This window comes from Enoplosus armatus, chromosome 21 (genome assembly GCF_043641665.1).
Source record: "Enoplosus armatus isolate fEnoArm2 chromosome 21, fEnoArm2.hap1, whole genome shotgun sequence".
NCBI lineage: Eukaryota > Metazoa > Chordata > Actinopteri > Centrarchiformes > Enoplosidae > Enoplosus > Enoplosus armatus.
This window is the reverse complement of record NC_092200.1, coordinates 11,546,149-11,566,582: the sequence shown is the minus strand read 5'-3', so window position 1 is coordinate 11,566,582 and position 20,434 is coordinate 11,546,149. Positions and strand designations below refer to the sequence as shown.

Below are 20,434 nucleotides of genomic sequence, written 5' to 3'. Positions count from 1 at the left end.
TTTTCTTACCACTTGGGGGCAGCAGAACAAAGTAGAAACTCAACATTGACATATTGTCACGTTATGAAATTGTTGCAAACAGTTGCCTATTTGCACATCCAGCTGATGTCTTTAGTTCTGTTTTTGGTCTCGACCAACTCCTGAGTGAAATATCTGGCTCTTTAGCAACTAGGTGACACACTGTGTTCACCAGCTAGCCGCGACCTTTGCCTTTCTACCGTTTGTTGCTGAGAAGCTAGCATATAGTGGGTTTATTATATTATATTCACATTTTTTCTAAAAAAGAAAACAGATTCCTGCTTTGGCCGAAAACAATGCTTCTTAGAGGGGTGAGAGTGAACCAGGCTGTAAAACTAAAATAAGGAGCTGAAAGATGCTGAAATGCTACACAGAGCTGAGAGGAACTGCAGATTTTGGGTGCAATTCTATGTGGATTTCATATTACACATAGTCATTTGAGTATTCGTTAATATAAAATATTGATTAGTGCAGCTTTAAACAGGCTCTATGGGTCAGAAGTGCCTCCCACTTGCATCTGCTATTTATTTAGTTGGATATTATTTTTGTTTTCAGTCATTAATCATACCTCATGTACACAGAGAGGCTTACTGGGTGCACTGTGTTTCTCATAAAATAGCTAAATCTGCCATTAGTGATACTGTACCGCCCACAACAACAAGAGACTATAGAGAAGAGATGCATCTGTGCATAAGGAAGGTCGTTTAATCATTTTGTTTGTACATTCGCTTTAAGTCCGAGTTACTCTGTTACCTAATAATCTACGGTTCCCAAATGCACCAGAGTGACTTCAACATTAATCTAAACTAAACACTAATACTGTGGTTTGTCTGGGGAGAATGATGCATAACATGAAAGTGGAGAATTTTCTCACAATTAGTGGAAAATTAAAAAGCAGTGTAAGAGAAAATAAGGAGAACAGTTGATTTATTGCGCTCATGCAATATTCATCAATGCGGCTGTGCATAGTCGGAGTAAAGGTTCTAGTTTCAAAGTTGTGCTTTTATTCAGGGATACAGCGTAGAGAGGAAAGAACAGAGGAGTTCAAACAAAATGTCTGTAGTTATTAATTTTAACATTATAAAAGAGGGGTTCCACCTTTTTTTAATATCAGGCAAGGGTAGGTATCTGCTGAGAGGGATAATAATACTTATTGTCAACAGAAACCATCAAGGCACATTACTTATTGGAGCGTTTAGCCTGCAGGTCTGGAGACAAACACTTATTAGGGCAGTGCAGTAAATTCATCTTCCATTTTGAAGATATTTACAGAAAAACAACAAGCTCCTTCAGCAGCATTAATGAAAATCGTTTATCATCCTATGGAATTGAGGTGAAGTAGCACTCCTCATAGAAACAATGCAAACACTAACCAAAGGGATAACTGTTCAGGAGCAGACTCATCTGGTGTGTTGACATAAACAAACAAACATCAGCGAGCTGCACTCTGGCACTGCTGCATTGCAGTGCAGTGACCCAGGCCTCACATGTCACATCGCTACTAACAGCAGTACAGCCGATTTAACTCCACGCACCCACTGAGCACGCTTCTAAATCAGTGTTTAATCACTAGAATGACAAGCTCAGCTAATTATTGCCCTCCTCCTCACCCACATCCTCCCGCTCTTTTCCCCTGTCAACTCTTTCTGCGGTGTGCTGCCTGCTCGAGTACTCAGGCTATTTCGAGCCACGCTGTCGTCTGGAGCTATGTTATGTGAGCGTCTTCTTTCGGCCTGCTAATTATTACGATCACCGGGCACCGCTCAAAGATACGATTCACTGCCTTATTGGACTTTGTGCGATCCAAACAGCCTGTCTGTGCTGTGATGGCTTGCTGCAAGTGAAAACACGGTCAAGTTTGACTGGATGTCTAGATGAATTGGGATTGAGATGCATTAAAGTGTCAGTGTTAGCCTTGTAACAGCATTTCTAATTCAATATTTCCCATGAATAAAATGGAACTCTTCTCTGATATACAAATCTGTCTCCTTTCAACAGGCATAAACACACAAGCACAGATCTGAACTCTCACGATCAAAAACTGCACACAACCACAAGAAAGCCTATTTTGATTTTTAGAAATCCCTGAAACAGTGTGTGTCTCTGTGTGTGCGTATGCATCTGTCCATCCTCTGGATGCTTCCGGAAATGAAAGTAGGGAGGAATGGTTAGTTTTCACAGGGACAATATCCACCAGGAGCTTCTGTTTTGACTGACTAAACACTTTACTTAATGACACTGATATTTAATTTTTCAGGGCCACACTGAAGCCTAATGAGAACTTACACATACCAAAGTCATCTGTCGTTTTTCACACAACATTGTAAGTATAATAACCACCCTTCCAGTATAATAGTATAATCACAAAATAACCTGAGACATGAGTAAACATGAAGCTAATGAGCCCAAACTGAGAAAAACAAAGCACTGGAGGACAGTAAAATGTGCAATGACACCTGAGTCCAGAGGAGGGCACTAAAAGCAGTGAAGAGCCTATTAAATATTATAATTAATGGATTATACGTGTTATAAACTGTAGACAGTTCTCTCATGGAGAAATGATAAAGACCTCGAGTGACACTGGACTTTTCATCTCAAGGAGGCAACAAAAAGCCAGAGAGAAAATGCTGAATTCTCAATCACCAAAAACTAAAACCCTTTTTTCTTTGCACTTAAAATAGATGTTATATCTTTTTTTCCTGAACATTACTGAACATTTGAAACATAGTTTTGACAGCAAACCTTGACAGCAAATATTTTATGGCAACAAAACAAGACAGACGTAGACTGCATTAGGCCTGAGTATGGCAAAAAAAAAAAAAAGCTCTGATTTGAGGTTGTGGTTTAAAAAGAGACTGGCAGAAGTGTTGTGTGTCACTCAGTCTGGTCTGAGGCCTGTGGTCAGCCAGTGGGACGAACAAAGTGCAGCCATGTATAGACAGTCCAGCCTGCTCCTGACAACATGGACAACAGTGCTCCCTATGGGCCCAGCAGAGAAGGTCATTTTAAACTGCACACAGATGAGAGGGTTTGGAGCCTGGGAGTGAATTTTAATGGTTTAGAGGAATTTTGCTTTCCTAGCCACTATTCCTTAATCAAGGAAAGTTTAAAAAAGGAGGGAAAAAGTTGGATTGTTGGACATAAATAGGCCACCTTTGGCTGAGCACCACACTACAGTGCAGTCTTGTAAGTATTTGGACAGTGATGTGCTTTTCATTGTCTTGGCTGCTCTCCAGCTCACTGGATTTCAAAAGAAACAATGGGTTTAAAGTGCTGACTTTCAGCTTTGAGGGTGTTTGGGGGTGTTCACATCTATATTGGGTGAACAGTAGTGCTTTATACCCTTAGGAGGTGTATATAAAAATGGCTACCATTTCTTTATGGTTCATTGGATATGGATGTAAACACCCTCAAAGTTAAGCTGAGAGTCAGCACTTTACACTCAAGAGTCATTGTTTCCTTTTGAATCTAATGTGCCGGAGTACAGAGACAAAACTAAATTGTCTGAACACAGTGTATGCTATTACATGTTTTTTAAGCTCTCAAACCCACTTACAGAACATATTCTTTGCTATTTCATTTTCACAATCCAACTTGCGGTCGCGCCTGGCAACCCCTCGGAGAGCAGTGGCAGTGCTCCATCAACATATTTGGGTTAGCGTCTCACAGCCTGGCAACCAAGCAGTGCAGCTGTGCGAAAGCCCCTCAATAGAGAGAGGACACAGTCATAAAACACAATCAGCTTCCAATAAAAACGCAGGACGGCGACAGGGTCAGTTTGACTCCTGTGCACCCGGCAAAACAGTCGCACGATGAGAAACGCAGGTGGTGCCGCTACATCACTAAACCATCCCATGTTAACATTTCATTGGATTATCAATCTGTCTTCTCCACTTCAGCTAAAAAAAAGTGGTTAATCCGGCTAAAAATAGTGAGCAGGACGTAACCCAGGCTTGCTATATATTTAATTGCAATTAAAGATGACTGTTGGGTTTCCCTAAATGACAAAGAGAAGTCTGGATATGATTTCCACATGTCTCCAGATGTCCTCGACTACACCACTGCTTTCCTTCACTTGACCACAACTGTAATTGCAGATGCAGAGCTGGCTGGGATCCAGCGCTGAACTGAAATGTGTACCAGCAGATGAGCAGTGTGCCACGGGCCTAATCCACCTACGCTATGATATACTGTACAACCCCAAGAATTAAGTGTTTACGATGGCTGAACATTACCAGGGCCGTGATTAACTACAGAGGTGAGAGCGGGGATATTGGACTGAGGTACTGAGGGTACTGAAAAGTGGAATATATGTCAGGGAAAGGTATTAGCAGACCTGCCAAAACCACCATCATCAAAGAGAGAAATGGGAAGAGTGAGAAACAGCCAAAGAGAGAGAGAGTTGCTTGTAGAGAGGCAAGAGGAAAGACATGACGGGATCAGGTGACAAAACCAAAAGCGAGCCACAGCCACCCTTTACACAGAATCATCGCAACAAAAGCCCACCTACAGTTTGAGTTAGTTTTCTAATCAGCTGGCTTTGATTCAGCGAGTAATTGGAGTAATTAAAGTGTGGCACTCCATCGTAGCGAGCAGCTCCTCTACTGACTGCTTATTATTTTGCCACATAGCTGCATCTCACTGCCTCCCAAAAAATATTTTAAAAATTGAGCTGTTGTTTGAGAGGAGAAGACACATCAGGATGGATTATGACAGCAGAGGAAGATAGTAGACGCTTTCTCTTTGAGGTGGGCTTCCGCCACTCAGGCCACTAAAGTTGCATCCCGAAAACACAAAATCAATCAGTTATACTGCAGGAGGTGTGACTCCCCTACACACAATCAATCACCAGCAATATGCAGCTACATCTAATGCAGCATGCTTTAAGAAAAGGCCTTCAGTGTGTGCACTTCATCATACAGCCAGAGATTAACGCTGCGCTATTCATCTTCATTTTGATACTGAGCAGGAGATAAAGCCATATATGTATATATATATATATCTCCCTGAGGCCTTTAAAGATACTGCATACAAACACACACACACACACACACACACACACACACACACGCACGCGTAGAGTATAGATTTGATCAGGAACTCTTCCTCTCTCACACACAAACATACAGCAGCTGCTGTAACAAACCAGTAGCAGCCTCGGCTAATGGGGCAGAGCTCTCAGCATCTGCATCTCCTGTGTCTCATCAAGGACGGATGAAAAACATCCTCGAACAGTTTGTCTTCCCTCCTCTCACCCGTCCTTTCCCTCTCTCTCTCTCTCTCTCCACCTCTTATCCGTCTGGCCCTCCTCCTGCCCGTCCTTGCAGTCGCCACACTCTCCTCAACAAATCACACATCGCAGACAGACTTCACGTTTCAGCTCTCGTCTCCTGACCTCCAGTGACAGTTTGAGACCAACAGACGGGAGTGTGGAAAAACACAGAGCGAGTCCATATTCTGCAGTTGACTTTGGCAGGTTGGAGTCCTAAATGTTCTCCTGAGATGTAAAATGATCTCATTAACATATTAGATTTTCCTTAAAATAGCACCCCAGCGATTTAGTATCTATAAAGTTGAAGTACTTGCAAGAGACAGATAAAAAACCTAGAATGGTTAAAATCAATTCTGCAGTGGTCGAGATATCTTGATTTTTAATGTCACATTAATTACCAGGCGGAAACAATGCATCGTGTGAATCTCTGAGGTCTAACAGACTTAATAAATGCATTTCGTTCCTCATAAAACATTTGCTAAGCCAATTTTTGGATCATTTCAAAGTGTGCACTGTTGACATCCATGTTTACTTGCTAGCAGACCTCTTCTTCACTGCCTTTGCTAGCGCATTGCTTTATTTCAGGATGCGTTACCGCCACCTGTAGATCAGCAGAACAGTGTGAAACCAGGAGGACGTTTGTCACGTAACCGTGCATGTGCATCCTGGAGCGCATGCATGAAAACAAACACAATGGAGACCCACTCATGAAAACATTGCTCCATAGCCCTGCTAGCTAAGTCTCCATAGGAAATATAACACAGTAGCTAACTAATAGTACACATAAAGAAGTCTACAGCCAGGTTAGCCCAACAGTAGGCTACATTAACAGTTACCAAGAATGCTGCATTAGCAACACATTAGCTTCAGATAGCTAACATAATGGTTAACATGGCAAGTCAGTAAACTGATGAAAAAGTTAACAAATCTCAAATCAACAATGACAAAACAGCTGCAAGACTGCCAAAAGATAATGCTTCAACCAGGGCCGGTGCTCCCTATGACTAGTAAATTGATTTTGATATGTAAAATTGGTGGAGTGTCCCTTTAAAAATGAAATGCTGTATGAAGTTACATGATTATTCTTTCCAAATGAAATTAATCTGACTGATGATTCCCCCTCTAGTATTTTCTGTAAGTGCTAGAAAAAATGATCGGATCAGGCATTTTGTTTCAGGAATCTGGGCTAAAGGTTCAAGGGCTCAGAAATGTGCAGAGTGTTTACTACTAAAGCAACGGTTTTATCAGAGCATACGACTCCTGCAGTCATTAAACAGGGGCGGGCGAGCCGACCGCAGCAACAGCTGTGACTCATAATCTCCAGAAACCAGTCACTCAACCAACCATGGTTCCCCTGGGAAACACACACACATGAAAAAAAGGCCACCGGTGGTAGAGTGGCAACCCCTAAATGATGAAACAATAGAGAGGGTCTTGTTTGACTTAGCAGAAATGGGTGAGCGTGTGCAGAAAGATTACAGGTATTCAAATAGAGAGTTATAACAATGATGAACGAATGAATATTTTATAAGGTTTAGATCACCCCTCTCAATCAGAGGGAAATCTAGAAAAAAACATTCCTCCAGTAAATGAACAGGAAAGTCAATGAATGTATCTAATGCATGCTTTAAATACTCATTAATAAGACAGATATTGACTCACAGGTGTCCTATGACATGATGCCATGAAGCTCGGCGCCTGCTCCTCTCACCCCAGGCCACAGTAAAGATTAATGGTGGCGACGCAGATTCTTTGGACAACTTTATGCTGTCATTATTGGGTTGTTTTGATTACAAGTCATGGAAAACGTCTTCATGCATGTCTGGCTAATTCAATTCAAAGTGTGTGTTGTTTAATGTACGTTGTTGTTGAATCTCTGGTTTACTTAATGTCCTTTAATGCTCCAAGTATGATTGTTTATGCAACAAAACAATCTTTAAATCCAGATTTCTGTATATTTGAGATAACATTTCTTGAAGTTTAAGAGTTCTTTTACTTTGATTAGAGGGCAGGACAGTGGTTAGTGAAGGTTCTAACAATTTACTTTAGACATCTTTAATTTGGATAAACTGGAGGTAGCAATGATCTGGTATGTCCTTCTCTGTATTTAATCTGATTGTGGTCGAAGGTCATGAGAAGTGTAGGGAGAGTTGTTTAGTTTTCACGGGGACTGTTTCAGCTGGGCTCCAAGAAACCTGGAGTTACTGTACACTACCACAGACATGAACACACACACACACGTTTGAAGAGTCAACAATACCAAGAGACTCATTAGGTTTTTTCCTGTCAAAATATCAAACGTCACACTTTGAGAAGCCACAGTTTGATGAGTGCAAGGAATTATGGGAAAGAAGAGAGAAAGCCAGCTCTTCAGTGGGCAGAAGTGACGCAATTAAATGGTTTCTATTACATTTCCTCTAAAATCTTTACTTAAAAGCATTATTGTGTAGTAAAAGTATGTATATGATTAAGCTAAGCATCATCATTTAATGCACTTACGTAAACGCAGCTTTTATAAAGTGCTTGACAGGATGGCATATCAAACCAGAATAGTAAAACACATGAGGCGCTAAAAATAAGCAAAAGAAGAGGAATAATAAAACAGGAATAACAAGATGCATTAAATTAATGTTTTTTAGTAGAGAAACCATAAAAAAAGAAGCATTAAAAGTGGGCAGGATCCAAATCCGTGACTGTACATGAAAGCAGGACTAAGTCATAAAAGTGTTTTAAGAGGTGATTTAAGTATAGTCCATAATCCTTATGAGTGTGAGAAAAGAGCGTTGCTTTAATTGAGAGTGTTTTATGTAGCTGCTTAGTATTGGGTTGTAAGGGAGAGCCCATACACACCAAAGCTGTATGAGCATATCAGCTACGTAAGGCCATCACCTCCACATGCCAATACAGAGGGGTGGGGTTACGGGACAGATACTGTACACACATATTCACACTTTTCTGTTTTATTATGGCGGGGGAGAGAAAAAGCAGGAAAGATACAGGTAAACAGGTGGAAAAAGGTCAGTGAGGGTCAAACATACAAAGAGGCAGAAATTTGACACACAGTCCAAGTGTGTGTCAGTGTTATTTTGACTGATGGAATACAGGAACAGTCCCGAGGGAGGTATTGATTGGGTTCTGCTCATTTCCTCAAAGAGAGTTGGAGATCCAACCCCCAAAACACGCACACGCACACGCACACACACACACACACACACACACACACACACACTCTAGATCCAGCGGAGGAGAAAATGAGAATCAATGACCGTCCAAAATTAACCAGAGAGGTCTTTAACATGAGGCAAAACATTCCACTGCCCCACCCTCAACTCCCATCTGTTGGCGCTGTAGCAACCCTTGCTAACCAGCTAACCTCACCATCAGCTCCACAGTCAACCCTACAGTACAAGTGAGTCTCCCTCTTCTATACATGTATGGAGGTTTATCTGATTATGTTCATCTCATAAATTAGAGCTCTTGAGGTTTGGAGTCAAAGATGCTGCAGCAGAGGGAGATCCCCATCTAATAGGATGGATGGAGCGCAGGACTATAGGGAACGCTCAGCACTAATTTAATTTCGTGTGTGCGTGTTTTCCATGTGTCTCGGCATGTGTGCAGCCCGGATGACGTACTACTAGCACTAACGTCTTGCAGACTCTCCTCGCTGCCCGTCATCGATGATGTGACGTGCTGCCAACAGGCCTCAGCTGATGTGCTGCTTAGTTCAGGAGCCTTCACGAGGAATGAAAGCATTTTCCAGCTAACTGGTCCACAAACTGAGGCATGCTAGTAAGCCCTGTGACTAAGGACAATGCCTCTTAATCTTTCAAAATCTGCAGCACACTTGCAAGCAAATATTTCAAACGTAAAGCTAATTTAGCTGAAAAGGTCAAATTGTTTATTCTTTCTTTTGCAAAGTGGCAGCTAGAGATTAAAGGTCCCATAATGTAGGAAATGAGATTTCCATGTCTTGTTTGATTATAAAGCAGGTCTAGGTGCTGTATAAATACTGTAAAAGTATCAAAACGCTCAGTCCACGGAGAAATGCACACAGCCCGTATTCAGAAACTGTGCCTTTAAACGTGCCGTCAGGACTTCCGTAAGGTTGTGATGTCACAACTATACAGTCACAGCACTCAGCCACGCCCCCAGCAGGTCATCTGCTCCAGGTAGAGCAGGCCCATGAAGTACAGGGACGCTCATCCACCCGCTCAGTCTGTCTAAGTTATTGGACCGCTCTGCTCAGGACTACTCTTCAAGTTTTTGGAGGTTGTTCAGTTTGTCTGAAACGGCGATGGTGAACTGAGGGGCTGCATGAAGGGCCAGTAGAAGATAAATAAGGACTTTTTTGAATTGTGAATCATGCAAAGCTACTATAGTGGAATCCCTGAATAAAAAAACAGAGCTGAAATTAGCATAATATGGATCCTTTAAACATATACATATGCAAATAAATCCTGTAGGGCTGCAACTGACAATTATTTTCATTATCGATTATTTCATGAATGCAAAATGTCTGTTTGTCCGACAAACTTTTTTCAATGATATAACCCAAATTCTCACATTTGAGAGGCGGGAAGCAGTGACTGTTTGGCATTTCTGCTTGAGAAATGACTAAAGTGATCAATTGATTATTTTTTTATGTTGATCGAATCTTGGTTCTTTGAGTAATACACAAAATACATTGCATACATTTTTTTACTCTATGCAGTTATTGCATACATTGAGATTATATACTCAATCTCTGAAGAGAAATTGAATGAAAAGGTGAGAGGAACATATGAAACAACTTTCTCCACAGGCTCCACATTTTGCTGATCAAAAATCTAAAAGCACATGATGCAGCTGTATGTTAAGTCTTTCCATTTCCCCCTCCTCAGCATTACCATTTAGTGTCAGACAGCATACTGAAAGGCTTGGAGTGGGTGATGGAAAAAAAAAAAAACACAGCTCAGAACAAGACAACTGGAACAGAACATTACCTGAATACAGAGAGGGTTTAGGAACACCACAGTGCAGCGGTTACACAAAAGGAAGAGGGGATTCACTTTCTGTAATGAGTCGGATTGCACCTTGTACAGAGTGTGCTGTCTGTCTCCCTCCTCACCTCTCAGACGCTTTGTAAATCCCACAGAGGATCCTTCACTTTCTCTCATTCTGAAATCCCACAAAGACAGGCCCATCTCTGAAGCTGTGGGTAACCGACTGTGTCCGCGCAGTTGAACCTTTGCCTTGCCGCCTAACACCCCTGCAAACAGCACAAACCCTCGTAATTAACACGGCTGGCAAGAAGTTCAATCACTTCAATATCGCACAGGAGCTAAGGCCCGTGGGATGAATGACTTGCTTGTTGAGGGGTAAATGAGTCTTGTGTCTCTTGGCCTGGGTATAATGAGGAGCCAGACAGGGGTGAGAAAAGCGTGGTGATTATTCAGACAAAAAGGCAAAGTGTCCCTGCTGTCTGGCTAAGCATCACTCACTCCACTCTGGACAGAGCTCATCCAACACTGCCTTCCATCTCAACACAACATGGCTGCTGCTAATGAGGATCTACAGAGGCAGGAGGAGAGAAATAGACAGGGTTTGGAAGGACAGGACCACCTAATGGAAAAGCAGGAAGAGGAAGAAACAGAATAGATGAGAAAATCACAAGGGGAGAAGGTAGAAGATAGATTCAGGAGACGGGGAGTGAGATAACACCACCGTCCTGTTGCAACCAACTATTTTCCTCTGACTCGAAACAGCACTTGACATTTGGCCAGCAGCAGAAGTAATCACTGCAGACCTGGACAAATATAAAAGCAACAGTTCAGGCGATTTCTCTGAGTCTGTCTTAGTCTTTCTGCAGATAACTTCAGGAGTCTATCTAGGTGGAAATGTATTCAGGTTTATCTGGAGGAAGACAAGGCTGAGCGGTGATCCGTTCACCTCCATTTGACCCTCAGTGAGCTGAGGCTAACGCGCCACATACAGACGCTCACACACGTTCATGCAGGCAAGGTTACTGAGGAGAAATCTATCTACTCAGTCAGCTGGAAAGCGGCATATGAACTATGAAAGCGACGGTAGCCGCGGTGGATTATTTTTCACTATCTCATCAGCCGATCCAGTGGGCTCAGCAGCTCCAGGAGGACGGCGGTGCTGCGTGGCTGCCGATTTGTCACACTCAGGGGAAATCAGACTCTTCCTCCATCAGACGCTGTAAACCGCTGTCTGGTTTAGGACACTTTGCTCAGGTGAGACTGCTAATGCACAGGCACACACACACAAACTGATGTTCTCAGAGATGCACACTTTTCTTCTTTAGGAATTTCAAGCACCAAACTCGTTTTCTTTCTTTCAACGCTCAACCAAAGCGGTCTGAACATGGAGAGAGGCGAGCCCGGTGCAGTTGTTCAGGCTGTTGCTCAAGACGGTAAACAACCACCCCACAAACAGGAGAGTTAGATACTCTATTACATGTATTATGCAGCCTAGTTTATGTTAATATGTCTCTTGAATTTTATTACGTTCGCTGTAAAGTGGAAATTAAATTTTCAACAGCAGCCACAAACAATGAGACACTACTGAAATAAATATTTAATCAGGCATATTAGCCCAACACTCCTGAGGCCTAGAGTCCTTTTTATACAGTAATTTTAAGTATTTTCTTTTAAAATAAGAGCAAATATATCATGACATAAAAGATATTTATCATCTTAAAAATGTATTTTAATATTCAAATTCTAAGAGATAAGATGTTTGACTCTTTCTGTAAGGACTGCATTATGTTAATACAAAGAGCTGTTGCACCTCTGATAAATGGACCTCAGTGCGTATGCGTGTGTGTGTGTGTGTGTGTGTGTGTGTATCCGAGAGAGACTGAACACAGTATGCGTAAGCATGTCCTTGCATAATTGCCGTGGTCAGGGGGGCTTTATTTCTGTCGGCTAATTAAGTTTAATTATATTAAATATCATCTACTAAGTCTAATTAGAAATCACAGAGTCTGAGGCAGCTGTACAGATCACCTCAACAGCCCTGAACACATGAACACAAATTAAAGCACAACCAAGCTGATCAGAAGTCAGCAAGAAAACTCATTCTGCTTCCATGTGCTTTCACAAAACAGCAAGGGGAGAAGAGAGAAGAGTTATCATGTTTTCAATACAATGACAAATGAAAAAATAAGCACCCCCTTGTTTTGTCATTTGTCATTGTATTGAAAACATGATGACTACTTGAAATAAACATTTCCTGTTGCAGGTTATTTACACTTTGACCTTTATAAATCTGCACACCTTCCTGTCCACCAGAAGAATGACATTTTCAAACATCTACAGCACAAAAGTCAAAACAAACACTACCATTACATATCATTACAAACAATAATGATCAGCCCTGATGAAAAAAATAAAATGAAATAAAAATACTATAGTGATGTACTGACAAAGACAATAAATAAGATGTAAGAAGAAAGGAGGGTCTTCACATAAAGGAAGTTAAGCCTAGCAGTTGCTAACAGTTCAAATCCATCACAGTGAGCACAAATGGGTTCTGTATCAATCAAAATGTTACCCTGGCAGACCATAAAATGTGAAAATTATACTTGTAATACACCTGCCAATGTAGCTACAGAAAAAAGGTCAGAAGGATTTGTCCTTCCTGCTCACTAACACACACACTCACACTCTCACACACACACACACACACACACACACACACACACACTCAGTGCTGATGAGATCAGCACGTACACACACAGCACTTCCACATCAAAAACAATCCACATCAACATGACTCAGACAAATAACCCACACCAATAACACAGCTAATCCCCACCAAAAGAGAACCGCAGCCAAGAGAACACAACTGCCACAACAACAGGCTGACTGAAATTAACTCTATCCAGACCCGCTTCTCTGGCTGCTACATAAAAATACATTCATGCTAAAGATGGAGGGAGGTGGGGTACTTAGCCACATAAAGCTGTGGTCTTAGAGTCTTCTGTGTGTTTGCTTTGGGCTGTTTCATGTGAAAGAACGTCACATGTTAACATAGGACCCAACACTGGATTATGGCACAGAATAAACACCTCAGACATGGAGAAGAAAGGAATAATACATCTGATTAACACAATGGAGCTATTCAACCACCCACAAAGCTACGCTGGACTAGTTCAGGATTTTCTCTTTACAAAGAGAAGTTCAGGTCAATAGTTCACGAGTCTGGGAAACCTGCTTCATTAAAGAAATCATCAAACCAAAACACAAGCTAACACATACAGTAGACTATTCAATATTCTACAAGGAAAGTTTAACAACTGTGGGCATACACTGAAATCTGAGCCGACGCTGTGAAAGGACATGACCTCAGGCATGAAAGTCGATGTCAGAAGGTTGATCTGTCCCCATTTAGCGCTGCTTTAATAGAGGAGATGGCACTGCAGCCCAAAGGGACCGTCCTGCAAAGAAGGGCAATATCCTCTGACTGCTTGTGCTCCGAAATCTAATTACATCAATTTATCGATCGTCATGAATACCAAGCTATTTGGGCCGAACAGAACCTGACTGGCTTTTATCTTGGCTCAAAAATCATACTTTTTTTCAAGTTGTCCTCTTGCTATGTGGACAGCTAAGTGTGTGTCTGTATTTGTGTCATCTCTAGACTGAGAGCCGGGAGGATATATACAGGAGGAAATAGAGGTCAGTTCCCTGACCGAGTGACATCCTCTGCCACCTTCTTTCAAAAAGATCCTCGCCTCCCGGTGTGACTCCTGCTCCCTGTACCTGCCTGCCTGTCGCATTCACCAGAGCTGAAAGAAACAACATCCGGCATAAAAAAAGAAAGAAAGAAGCAGAAGCCTTTGGATGCATTAGACATATTAGACCCATTGGTCAAATCTGACTAAATAAATAAAGGGTGCAGATTCAAATACTATAAGTCAGTCCTACAACAAAACAGCTACAGATGGGAAGGCAGAAGGTCAAACATTAATAAGAAGATAAAAAGATGTCTGTTGTTACTGCTCAGCCTCACTTGTCTGAACACAACTTCATTACAAAAACAGTCACTATTTTACTGACTAATTAAAACTGCTGATGCAAAATTTCACCCTCTGATGAAGGGCCAGGAATTGAGAAAGATACGATGGAGAGAGAATGACTATGGAGAGCATCAGTCCACAACTTCACAAATAATTGAGACTTATCCGCGGAACATTGTTCAGTTTCCAAATCTTTTTTTCCCCTTATTCAACACTCACAGAGAAGCCGAAGCAGTGTGGAGCCTTTCAATAGGAGGGATAGATTCGTCACAGCTGCAATTGAAATGAGTTTTGGAGTAAGCGTTACAGGTACAGTAATTGGCCTCATCCATACAAGGACTTGCCAGACACACGTGTAAAGTGGATCCTTCCTAACAATGAGAGCAAATTACCCGTAAGAGTCACCAATAGCTGGAGCTCCAGCCATCTTCTCAGCACTCACACAGAGGCAGTGGTGGATAGCTATTTCTATCTATAATCATTTCCCAGTCCGACTCCCTCTGGAGTGCTTGTGCTGTTTGTTAAGTAGGCCCACATCTGCACTCCCCTGAGCTTCCTGCCACTCCATAATGAGCCTCTCCAGCTGGATGGCCACTGAGATGGTGGAGGCCAGAGGTTGAGCTGCTCACCCTCTCTAATTGGCAGAATCACACTCACACTCTTTAGCAGCAGAGCAACAGGGGTGCATGCGGAAGTTACTAAAGATTTATTTTCATAGTTATATGGTGCTCCACAGTTAAAGCCATTTCTAACAAGCAGAAAACACCAAAACAAACAGAAGAATACAACATTAGAGAACTGATCCACAGAAAACATAAACAGCCACAGTCTGCAAAAGCTAATGAACTAAAGGTAAAGAAGCACAGGTACAGCTTCCTGTCATTTCAAGCCGAGCTCTTGGGACACCCAGAGCACAAATTAGATGCCTCAAGTGTGAATATGGACACAACAATTCAGAAATGTACTAACAGGCTTCACTATGTCATTTGTCTGACAGATAATTATCATAATTTTAGATGTAATTCTGAACTTTTCTTTTTAAACAAAGTTAAAAACAATTAAAAAAAAAAATTTGAAACCCACAGATCTACATTGTTTACTTACATGTTTGCCTGCTAGCAGTCTTCTTCTTCCATGCCTTTGTTTTTGCACATTGCTACATTACTGCCACCGACTGTCAGCATGCATGGGATACTAATAAAACGGGAACCCCGCTCTTAAAAACATCTCTCCATAGCACCACTGGTGGTCAGGGAGATGTCAATCAAGCACATTCTGTACACACCTCCACAGTCCTGAGAAGAGGTCTAATCTGGCAACATAAGGCAAAACACTGATAGGTGCACCACGGGTGTGCAGGGCCGTCATGTATTTTGAATGGTTTTACAGTTGAGCTACTAATAAAGATCAGTTTTATCTTCATTTACTTTTTTTTTTTAAAAAGTACCATATCCAGTCTCTCAATCATTTACATTAGTCAAACTACTTTTGATAGTGCAGTACAGCGGAGTGTCATCAGCATACAATGATATATTACAATGCCTTTAAACCTGTATTTTCTTGTTCATGGGGTCATGTTCTCAAAGAAGGATATAGCTCTTTCAAAGTTCGTGTTTAATTTTTACTTCCATTGCAGTTTAAAACAAACAATAATTATGATATACAACATAATAATAAAAAGTCCCTCACAGAGTGATAAAAGCATGAAAAGTGTAGAGACATCATAAACCAGCTGCAGTTGCCCACATTACAACTTTAGGTGAACTAAAAAACAGTGTAGACTGCCCCTAACTAGGCTTATAGCTGCGTGCATCAATTTATTTACATATTTATTACAGTTCAGTATTTATGAGACAGAAGGTAATATCAGTTAAGTGTTTCAACATTTCTTATTATTCAGCATGGGGGTAAATTAAAATGGAGCATTGAAAGTGCCAGCTGAGGCTTACAAACTATGCCATGAATCCTTCAACAGGGTAATTTACAACTCTGCAGGGCTGACTTCATTCAAGGAAGAAAAACAAATGTCAGCCATGCATGGAAGAGAAAAGCCCACAGGGAGACAGCTATCTACTGAAACACTCAGCGACCATCTGCTGTAAACAAGCCTTCATACTCCTATACTGTGAAATGTGAAACATTTTATATGACATATGAAAGGCAAATGGGTTTTCTGTCTCTTTCCGTAACCTGGCCAGTTGCAACAACACTGAGAGGTATGAAAGGCTATTTTGCCTTTTTTCTACACAAAAGACAAACATACAAGCATTTGTCCTTTAATCAGATACAGTAAAAAAAGTGATTGATGCAAAACAATTCACAAGACAACAGTTCAACAACAGGGAAGGCCACCAGAGCCTGAGACTGGCAGAGGACATGTCCTTGTTCTTAAGATGAAATGGAGTAGCAGTATTTAGTAGTGAGCAGCACTTGTTATTACTTCAAATCTTCAAATAAATTTCATGCACTTGAAGTTGTACGTCCACTGATCCCTTGGAATGCAGTGAAATTAAATAAGGTTATAACATCAGAGGTGGAACAGACATACACTGCTGTTCAACTGGGAAAAAATCATTCATAACATCACAATCTATTGGTTCTTGGCTTGTCTGTCACATTTGAGAAGTAGGAACTGAATTTGGGGCATTTTTGCTTAAAAACTGATCCTAATTAATCAAATGTGTTGCCAATTCATTTCCTGTTAATTGATTAATTGTTCTATTTATCCAAGTACTGTACTTGCGAGTTTGAAATATTTCTGTATTTTCATTTTCTGATTTTCTGATTTTTACTTCTCTCTGTATTTCTTCCACTTCCACTGCTACAGTTGCTAGATACATATTATTGGCGAATGAAATATGATAAAATGTTTAGATTAAACTACACAGTTCCATGTTGATCAACTACAAGATTAAAATGCTGCTTGCACGTTAATGCAGCAGTAAATAATACATATAGTAATATGACTTTCTGAAAGGGGCCAAGACTTGATACATAAAGAATATGTTTCTAATAGTACTTCTGTTTCTGTAAAATATTGAAGGCAGAACTTTTAACTGTATTGGAGTGTTTTTATGGTATGTTATTTTATACTTTTACTTCGTTAAAGGATCTGATTACTTTTTCCATCACTGTGAATAAATTACAAAAAGAGAGTGTATTAAACACTGACGCTGAGGGAGTTGAGACATCAATTAGGTTTTCAGGAGGCACTGCCTGAAGAAACATTTAATAGTAAATACACAAATTAAAACAAAACAAGAGGGAAATAAATCTGTATGTCAAATGTGTCAGCACTTTTAGCTGCCAACACAAGCTAATTTGACTCAGTCAGTTTGCATCTAGTATCTACTTTGGAAACCTAGCTTTTAAAACATCTAACAAGTCATAATAACTCAATAAGGCTGCAAAAACAGAGTCTGCTTGCTTTTATGAAGAACTGTTGTCTAATAGATATCTGCCTGCTACTACATCAACGTTAATCCGCTCATCTTTTTGCATTTACCAGCAGTAATAAAAGCCTGAGAGGCATAACTTCTTTTTGATCATTCATGACAGCTTGGTGGGAGAACATTTTACAGCCCAGTAATTTGGGAATACACCATCTTTGCTTTGAAAGTGATTTCTGGGAAAATAAGTGGAGTTTGAGGCAGCGCAGACCAACGCCTGCTATCTGGGTTGTGCAACAACTTCGCTATGCCCCTCAGAGTACAGCTAAGATGTTTTGTGTTCTAAGTAAGCAGCCTAATCACCCATGGCATCCACTCAAGAACACAAAACCACTGAGGATCACCGTTCAAATCTGAAGAAAGACATAAAATCTCCACAACAAAATCGCTGATGCTGAGGCCTGGTAGGTAGGCTTGTTAAAGGAGCATATTTGTTTTTTTTAAATTATAGGGCACAACCAAACTTAAAACGCAGCAAGAAACATATTTTGGATTTTGTTGTGACATTAGATACACTGGAGCTTTAATACTAAAACTTCCCCCTGTAGTTCTGCTGAAACAACACAAAGCAGATCACCCGTTTGATGGCCAAACCCCCATGGAGGCCTGTCACAACCGAACTGAATCCCCTCTGACTGCTGGCTGTCACAGGGAGGGTAGGAAGTGAAGGGCAGGAGGTGCGGAGGAGGAACAGGCCAGCACTTGTCGCATGTTAAGTAAGAAGCTGTGACACCGGAGCAGAGCCTCGAGGCCCCCAGACCGAGTGACCCCCACAGACCTGACAGCCCGCGAGCAGAAAATACAAGACAAGCATCTTCCTCCTCACAGCCCCCAACTGTGCTGTGATAAACCATACTGCCTGTAAAGAAATAACTGCAGCTGGAAAGATAGCATGAGCAGCTGTCCTAGTTCACCAACAGATGGATTAAATTTACCATGAAGTATTTTGTGAAGATTTGCTGTTATTTTGAGTTTGCCTAAAACCTGCAATTGACCATTTGCTAATTCCGAACCCCCCGGTTACTGTTGCTACATCTGTATAGCTGTAAAGCTAGCACACTGCATATGTGTTTACAATTATAATAAGAGATTTACACTCCAAATGTGTAGTAATTTTTAAATAATGGGTCTTAGACTTCACATAAAAGTGCACAAAAGCAAACTTGTCATTACTACCCGACAACCGGGAGTTTTGTTGGCAGACTCAGACGTGTTAGCTTTTTTGAACCCTAGACATTTCTAACACATGGTGAGTGTCTTTGTCAGCTGTCAAACCACTATATCTGGTCATTTTGGCTCACAGGCAAATGCCATCTCTCCTCATCAGCTCCTCTCCTCGCTGTGTGTGTTGCCTCAAATGTATAAAAGTACTAGAAAAAGTGATGACAGGGGAATCCCGTCTCACCTCAGCCTCTCCTCCTCCTTCTTCCGCAGCTTCATGTCCCGCTGGACCACCTTCAAGACGTGCTCCGCCTCGTCGTCCGTCAGGCCCGACAGGTCCAGCTTCCGGCCCATCGCTCCTGGCCTCGCCACGCTGAGCTGCTGCTGGTCCAAGAGGGGAGGACGAGGAGAGGCACGGGCTCTGCTGCTCCGGGGGCCGAGGCTGGGACAACCCTGGAGGAAGACAGAGGGATGGAGAAATTAAAAATGTGTTTGGGCATTTGTGGAATCTGCTCTCTTCTTTTGAGCTGACACTTAAAGTGTCTCTTGTACACCTGGTATTCAGTCATTTATGACTTTCATCAACCTCTATTGGCTAAAGAATTACCACATCAATAGTTCTCTGGCACAGCTTATGGTATAATGAACAGAAATATAAAAGTCACATTTTGACAACAGCAAGCCTGATAGAGCAGAGATTTAACATAAAGGTCCACTGAAAAGGCACAACCTCACCATGCATATAATGCTGCAATGTTTGCTTTTACGACTTGTGAACAAAATATATTGTGGAGCCAGTTGCTTGCCTGCAGCATAAACTCTGATCTCTGAGCAGCTGAAAAGTGGATGAGTGGATGTGAACTTGTTAACCAAGAAAACAAATACTGCCCACCACAAACCACAAAGACTGGAAATGTTCTGATAATATTTGTGATATGCTATAAAACAGTAACTTCATCTTTAAAACGTGATGAGCAAATACACTCAGGGCCAAATTTTACTTTTTTGCACACAGATGTGGCCTATTTTACCTCAAACACGTGCTGTATTTATCAAACAGATGCACCAGGCTGGAGTGTCTCTCCTCATTGCATAAGGGCAAATATTAGGAGGAGACATGTTAACAGCGGATGATTACGCTGCTTTTACTGAGGTCACACTATCTGCGTCAGTTTTGCAGGGAAAATTCTCCACCTATGAAAAGGAGGCAAAAACACGGTGTTGGTGGGATTTACAAGAGCCACAAGGAACATTGAATTTCCTTGTATATAACGAAAACCTGATTTTTAGAAACAACTTTAAGCAATTAGGCTATCATTAATGAACACAATAACTGATTACTGTAACGCAAATGAATACTGGAAGGGGAATTGTGGTTTGTGTTCATCAAACTTAAATTTGAACTTCAATGCATCGATGTACACAATAACTACAGACTGCAACTTAACTTTTCTTTGTTTTGTTGAGACATTTAAGAGTGCGTTTATGACGACACAATTCTGTTTGTCT

General features: G+C 41.3%; 1 protein-coding gene across 1 annotated transcript in view; it reads right to left on the bottom strand.

Annotated features, from left to right (window-relative positions):
* Nucleotides 1-19,321, bottom strand: part of myripb (myosin VIIA and Rab interacting protein b) — a 90,219-nt gene extending 70,898 nt beyond the window's left edge. The window contains exon 1 of the mRNA XM_070928352.1: nt 19,170-19,321. Within this exon, the coding sequence (XP_070784453.1) occupies nt 19,170-19,279 (110 nt within the window). The 5' untranslated portion in view covers nt 19,280-19,321. The remainder of the gene's footprint in view (nt 1-19,169) is intronic.
* Nucleotides 19,322-20,434: the final 1,113 nt, after the last annotated feature.